The sequence below is a fragment of the Postia placenta genome, assembly GCF_002117355.1.
Source record: "Postia placenta MAD-698-R-SB12 unplaced genomic scaffold POSPLAscaffold_6, whole genome shotgun sequence".
NCBI lineage: Eukaryota > Fungi > Basidiomycota > Agaricomycetes > Polyporales > Adustoporiaceae > Rhodonia > Rhodonia placenta.
Window position 1 is genome coordinate 1,905,246 of NW_020169837.1, and position 7,449 is coordinate 1,912,694.

A 7,449-nucleotide genomic window follows, 5' to 3' on the forward strand; every position below is an offset into this window, starting at 1 on the left:
TAACAGGTGACCTGTAGGTCCTCTGTTGTTTGTGCTGGTTCGACGTTGATTCGTAGGATGGCGAATACGTCTTCTGGGTGAGCGGGAGGGTGTCTCTGGTAATAGCTGACGAGCTGTTGATGGGCGACGATCTGCGGGTTGGAACCTTCTGCGCGAACCCAGGAGCCGCCTCGAGGATAGATGGGAGTCCTTCTTGTGGTGGTGACGAAGCAACGGTCTGCTCGATCGTACTGGAGAAGGGGAGATCCTGTGAGGGCTGGTAGTCCCAAGGGAACCGGGTTTACTGCGTTGTTCGACGTGATGGTGGATGAGTTGTTCGACTAGGTGAAACTAGGAACGTAGCTTAGAAAGTTCGACCTTTTGATACAACGGTCTATACTCCTATATCGATGCCTGACTCGTAGATGACGAGCGAGGGCTTATGGACAGTGCGTCATCCTGAAGATCGAGTGAGGAAGTCGAGAATGACCACTACCCCAAGTGAAGAGGAGCAGAGACTTGAATGAATAACCAGGTCGAACTTAGGGTTCGACCGACTAATGGTACAACTACTTATACAAGTACCAACTGCGCACGGACCATCGTGTCTATGTGGTCGTGTTAGTGAAGAAAGAAACGTAGTGGTACGATACCAGGCACGAAGTGCGCACGGACCCCATTATGTAAGCTACATAATGTTCAACCTGCAGGTGAGCGCTAAGACAGGCGCCAGTATGGGCGCTAGTAGTACAAGGAATAGAACGGAAAGACAAATGTTTCAGTACCAACATGTCCTCCACCCTCCTGTTCCTCGACCAGTTCAATGCCCCCTCAACCGAGGGCAGAAAGAGGATTTCGATCTACACCCCTAAGCACACCCATGTCGGCGACAGCACTTTGCTGACGTTACTTCTCAGTAACCCCACCGACGTCTTCAATAAACTCAAAACCCATCACCCCGAGGCAACCAATGCCACTGACCGCGCTGCACTAGAAGCGTATCTCTCTGCCCGCCGCGAATACAATGAGGCTGTCAAGGCAGCCAACGAGGCCATCGACCACCACAAGCAGCTCCTACGTCAACAGGACAACTGTGTCCTCACCGAGCTCATTCGACTCGACAATCTGAAAGTTGCCCATCGCTTTCAACCGCTCCTACCGCACAGCATCCGGGCGCAACACAACAAATTCATCCTGCGCGCCATCCCCAACGCGTACTTACCCCTACCCGCACCCCTACCGACGTCTGCCTTCAGGCGCCCCCCGATCCCATCCCCTTTCCTCCAAGCAACGCCGCGGAGCACTACCATCCCGGCTGACTGGCAACCCAACCCTGGTTGGACCCCGAAGGGAAGCTGCAGGCGATGCGGATCGTCTCGACACTGGGTACGGGACTGTCCGGACGTACGATGCGCAGGATGCGGAAAAGAAGCCCCTGGACACCTGGAGCGAGAATGCGGAACCAGGCCGATGAAGCGACATGTATCCGCACCACCTGAAGAACCTGCGCGACGTGTGGGGGTGGTCGTCGACAACGTGTTCCTCGAGGAAATCATCAACGAGGCGAAGGAGAGGAAGGAGAAAGAGAGGCAGACGAAAGCGGTACCTATTCCTCCACCGCGCAGCGCTAACCCCGAACCCCCAACCAGTCCCATCGCGGGACCCTCGTGCCCCTGCCCCGATACACCCGTCGTCTTTCGCAAAGTCGACCCCGACTGGACACCCGACACCACTCAATGGACGTGGGACAGCTCCTGGCCGCATCAGAAGCACCTCTCTGGCGAGGAATGGATGAACATGGGGAGGAATGCGCGCAAGGAGTGGTTCGACGAAGAAAAGGATGATGGCGTCGATTGGGAGCTATACGGAAATGGTGAGCAGTAAGTAGTCGAATGGGACTTCGACTCTGGCAGGGGGGTAATGAAACATTTATCTTTCCATTCTATTTCTTGTACTACTAGCGCCCATACTGGCACCCGTCTTAGCGCTCACCCGCGGGTTGAACATTATGTAGCTTACATAATGGGGTCCATGCGCACTTCGTGCCTGGTATCGTACCACTACGTTTCCTTCTTTACTAACACGACCACACAGATACAGTGGTCCGTGCGTAGATGGTACTTGTATAAGTAGTTGTACCATTAGTCGGTCGAACCCTAAGTTCGACCTAGCTATTCATTCAAGTCTCTGCTCCTCTTCGCTTGGGGTAGTGGTCATTCTCGACTTCCTCGCTCGATCTTCAGGACAACGCACTGTCCATAAGCCCTTGCTCATTGCCTACGAGTCAGGCATCAATATAGGAGTATAGACCATTGTATCAGGTACAAGTCCAAGGAGCTCCCAGCCCAGGCTCCTTCCCACTGTCTTCGGGAGTTAGGAGGGCTTCATCTGACAGTGGTCCTCATAGCTAAATGCTAAGTACTGTATCTTGGAATAAATCTGATGCCACATATCACATGCACGTCATGTGAATATCATGTGTTTTCAAACTCCTCAATCATAATCCCCTCCAACTCCCTACGATGGCTGGCACAAAACATTGGTTAACAACCAGTGTTGGAAGGAGGGTCTCCCTGTTTAGGGTATTGGGCGCTCCATATGATACTACACTACTTACATAATATGCACGAGTCGCATGGTAAGGAGAGTGCATCGCGTTGGCATTGTGACACAGTGTGGTAAGAAAATTCTTGTCAATCAGCTATGCTTGACTTTGCTAAGACTTGCTCAATCCTGAACTTCTTTGCAACATTGCATGTCTCTGTATCTGAATTCCTGTTAACACTCCTGAGCCTCCGCAAGTTCAACTTTCATCCATGACTGCACGAACTCACTACAACCTTGGAGAATGTCGCGACTTGGGGTCAAGCGACAAGGACAAACAAACACGAAGGCTGGGGGTGTTTGACTGGGTCTCACTGAAGCGATGGTGAGCAACACTCAAACCTAAGGCTAGGGACAAGAATATATTAGTTAGTAAAGAAAAGGAAGTAAGTACATGAGAGCTTACTGACCTAGGGACAAGAGGTCAAAACTGAGGTCCCTAGGGCAGCAGAGGTAGGTTTATATACAGGGGAAGATGAGGGCAGGCTGTGCGCACTGGTCCGTGCACAGCTGGTCCGTGCGCAGCATGCTGACGCGGCCCCGGGGGCCGGTGAGTCAGAGCGGCTGTGTCAGTGGAGCCCTAGCTGTGCCGCGCACTGCCGCCCCATCTAATCTAATCGTACAGTAGATAAGGACTTGTCCGTTCGAGCGTATAGTACAGAGGTCGTGGGTTCGAGCCCGTGAAAAGGAAAAAATTAAAAAGATGGCTAGACGCCGTGTCAACTCATGACATCGTGACAGAGAATGTCCTCGGCACTCTGTTGAAGCATCCTCAGCTTTCCTTCTTAATGCTCGAGTAGCTCACATCACCATATAGAGCTATCACTGACAGGCTTCCCCCACTCTTACAGACCCAAGTCTTTGGATGATGTCTCGGGTACTGTAACACGTAGTCTGTTCATACATATCTGGTAGCACCTGTTCTCCTCTCCTTTAGCCTTAAATCCTCGTTGTCACACTGTATGCTTTGGTACTCACTATAGATTGGGTCCTGACGCATGGCGACTGAGGGCTGGGGCTCAACAAACCTTACAGGTACTCATATTTGATGGACATTATTATCGCTTATTTTCCATTTCCATTTCATTCCCTTGGCTGTGTTCTCCTCCCATATGGGGTGACTGATGGCTGACACTGGTTGTTTACCAATGTTTTGTGCCAGCCATCATAGGGAGTTGGAGGGGATTAAGATTGAGGGGTTTCAAAACATGTGACTTTCACATGACATGATTGATGTGATCTATGATAGGATCTCTACAGTGCATTGGGACTTAGCACAAATACCACACTCGAATGCAGCCCCTCCTAACTCCCGAAGATGGCGGGAAGGAGCCTGCTCCCAGCCATTGTAGGGAGTTGAGAGGGATTAAGATTGCGGAGTTTGAATTTGCACGTGATTGCACATGACTTATGTGATGCGATCTATGATATGATCTCTACCAAGCTATTTGGACTTTAGCATGAATTTCGCCCTCGAATGAAGTCCCCCTCAACTCCCGAAGACGGCGGGAAGGAGCCTGAATGAATACCCGAGCATGCAGTCGATGCAGTCTGACACGAGCTCGTTAATTCCACCGATACCGCCTGAAGGAAACCCATCGCCAGGCTGTTCTGGGGCTTCTTCGGCCGAGTAGCGAATCATCGTTCAGATCGACACACGTATTGTGACTAAAATGCAATGTGGACCGCCACGGGATCGACTGAACTGAAGACGTCTTCGAGGGTGGCACTCTTTTCAAGTTCAGCAGGAAGCGGCGAATCAGGCCTCGGGTCCGGTGAGAACGTTCTGTTGCATAATAGATTGTGGGTATCCTGGTTATCCCAGCACTGACACAGCAGAAAACGAGATGCTTACAGCATACTGACAACGCCTGTCGGCCCAGCCTTCCCGATGACATTGCAGGTCTGACTGGTGCGCCATGACAGCCGTAGGACATCGGCTGCAGAGTCAATCACCGTGTGACGGAAGCATCGCAGCGGGTATCCTATATTCCCCACAGTGCAAATACTCTTGCTTCTTTACTTCTCCGATTTCCATGGGTTACCTGAGCGTGATCGGGGTGTATGGCTGCTACATATATAATGTGTCCCTTGTTTGTGATAGTCCGATTCAGACTAGCCCATCCTTGTCTTGTGAACGGTGTCGTGTCCACGCCTTAACTGTTGAGCGTGATGCATGACGTACTGGGCTTCGCACTAATATGTTTGATCTTGGGGGTCCTGGGGCGCATCTTTGTACGAGTGTTTGTCAAGTCACCGCTGGATAATGTTCCTGGCCCGCCTGCGCTCTCATTTGCTAAAGGTAGTCGTTTATGTTTTGACATTCGTTGCTCATGGACTTCTGCTAATGTGTTACAGGTAACATTCCTCAGCTATACAACCGCAATGGCTGGGGTTTCATCAAAGATCTATCTGAGAAATATGGCGGGGTCGTCAAGATCCATGGAACATACGGTGTGCGTCAGGATATCCTCATGAGCGTATACCGAGCTAACCAGTATCCTCCAGAGCAAACAACTGTTTGTGTTCGACCCAGTAGCTTTGTCTAGTGTTGTTATCAAGGACCAATACATTTATGAACGCAGTGATGAAACCGTGAGGTAGGTGATTGGCACGCGATCAGGTCTGTTGCGCTGACGTCCGTTGCAGCAGTACTCACCTCCTGTTGGGTGATGGCCTCCTCACTTCACAAGGTATGAACGAGCTTCAAAAGCTTTGGAAGTCACCCGTGCTCACTCTCATTTCAAGGGGAGCGCCACCGCAAACAGCGCAAGCTCATGAATCCTGTCTTCTCCATCAATCACATGCGGGAGATGATGCCAATATTCTACAGGATTTCTCGTAACGTGAGCTCCTTAGCCCCTATTTGAGACCACGACTCACGCATTAGTGATAGCTTCGAGACGCCATCGCATCCCGTGTAGACAATGGAGCGCAAGACATCGATATTCTGGACTGGATGTCCCGTACCGCGCTCGAACTTGTTGGTCAAGCCGGCCTTGGATACTCTTTCGATCCACTCATTCGAGACAAAGCCGATTCGTACGCAGAGGCTCTTAAAGCACTGATGTATGTTCAGTCTCTTCTTTCTGTCGAACATGTGATATGCATATTGATTGGACACCTTGTAGACCTACGGCGTTCACGTTGAGAACGTACCTACCCTTCCTGCCGTATGTGATGAAGATAGGCACCCCAGCAATGCGTCGCCGTATCCTCGAACTGATCCCGAGCACGCGTCTGCAACGCGTGAAGGAGATTAGCGATGCAGTGGACGCTCATTCGAAGCGTATCTTCAAGCAGAAGAAGCAGGCAATGACTCAAGGTGACGAGGCTGTGCTCAAGCAAGTGGGCGAAGGCAGAGATATTCTCAGTAGATTGAGTGAGTTGCACTATGCTGACAGAGGTCGCATCTGACATACGTGGCCATAATAGTGCAAGCGAACATGACTGCGTCCGAAGAAGATCGCCTCTCTGAAAATGAGCTATTGGGTCAAATGTCGTATGTATCTATTCGCTAGGATAATTTGCTTGTCGCGCTGAAGAATCCCACAGGACTTTCATCTTCGCTGCCATGGATACTACCTCCGGCGCTCTCGCTCATACACTGCAGCTACTTGCAGAATGTCCCGACGTGCAGAACAAGTTGCGAGCAGAGATTCTGGAGGCTCAGGGCGGCGAGCAGGAGATCCCATATGACACATTGGTCGACCTGCCGTATCTCGACGCTGTCTGCCGCGAGACACTTCGACTGTGAGTGATCTCACGACCGAGTCTGCTGCATCCGCATTCCCGCTGATTCTTGCATTAGTCATGCTCCTGTCACAATTGTCAACAGAAAGTAAGTACCGCAGAGGACAATCCTGATAAGTCTTGTGCTGGGACTGATCGTGTAATTGTTGCTTAGAACTCGGGAAGACGTTGTGATGCCACTCTCCCAGCCTATCCGCGGCACGGATGGTACTTATATGAGCGAGATTCCTGTGCCTAAAGGAACGGAAGTGGTTGTCGGCATCCTTGCGTCTAACAGAAATCCAGCGTTGTGGGGTCCTGATGCAGGTGTGTGGAAGCCCGAGCGCTGGCTTGCCCCTCTGCCAGAGACCGTCAACGCAGCGCGTGTTCCAGGAGTGTATTCGCACTTGTAAGTGATCACGCATTGATGATAGATTGGTATGTTGAGAAGATCCCATTTCCAAGGATGACATTCCTGGGCGGTGGCCGTGCCTGCATGTAAGTTTTCCAAGTTTATTGCGTGTTTTGCGGTTCTCTCATTAGCATTACAGTGGATTCAAGTTCTCTCAGACGGAGATGAGTACGTACTTCAGTCTTCTGGAATTCTCCACTGTCTGACAATTTGATTCGCAGAGGTTGTCTTGGCTGTGCTGCTCTCGTCTTTCAAGTTCTCGCTATCCAACAAGGATGTCGTCTGGAACTCGGCCGAAGTCCAATATCCGACAGTAGGTACGAGTAACCAGCCCGCGATGCCCATGAAGATCGATCGAATCAAGAGTATATAATGAATGAATCTGTGGTCGTGCTCGGTATGCAATTCGCCCGTGCCCCAGATGATCATGATATAAAACTAGACATTTTGTGCATCGCATTCGAGATTAGAAAGTTTGGGCACGTTTGACCAGTTATGAGCGAAGCATGTGGAATCTGCAGAACCGCTAGCCTGTCTGAAGGAAGGGAAAGAATGCAGTACGTATGCTTCAATATTTCCGATCCACGTCATTGTCCCCTTAAGTCGATAACCCTGTTCCAGTGAGGATTTTCAGAGCCTAGCTCTAGCCTCGGACGACAGACTTAGGCTGTGTATGTCAACCCGATATCAGACAGCGGATGAAAATCCGCGCGTCAGTCACC

General features: G+C 50.9%; 2 protein-coding genes across 2 annotated transcripts; both read left to right on the plus strand.

The window, feature by feature from the left end:
• Positions 1-768: 768 nt before the first annotated feature.
• POSPLADRAFT_1142008 (hypothetical protein) lies at positions 769-2,060 on the plus strand (the record flags this gene model as incomplete). Its single annotated transcript, XM_024485370.1, has 2 exons — positions 769-1,859; positions 1,994-2,060. 2 exons carry the CDS (start codon positions 769-771, stop codon positions 2,058-2,060), a joined length of 1,158 nt encoding a protein of 385 aa, XP_024339835.1.
• Positions 2,061-4,755: 2,695 nt separating this feature from the next.
• POSPLADRAFT_1046379 (hypothetical protein) lies at positions 4,756-7,100 on the plus strand (the record flags this gene model as incomplete). Its single annotated transcript, XM_024479016.1, has 14 exons — positions 4,756-4,885; positions 4,942-5,039; positions 5,092-5,183; positions 5,233-5,276; positions 5,332-5,429; positions 5,480-5,652; positions 5,715-5,965; positions 6,019-6,085; positions 6,139-6,336; positions 6,395-6,424; positions 6,491-6,724; positions 6,781-6,813; positions 6,867-6,895; positions 6,949-7,100. 14 exons carry the CDS (start codon positions 4,756-4,758, stop codon positions 7,098-7,100), a joined length of 1,629 nt encoding a protein of 542 aa, XP_024339836.1.
• Positions 7,101-7,449: the final 349 nt, after the last annotated feature.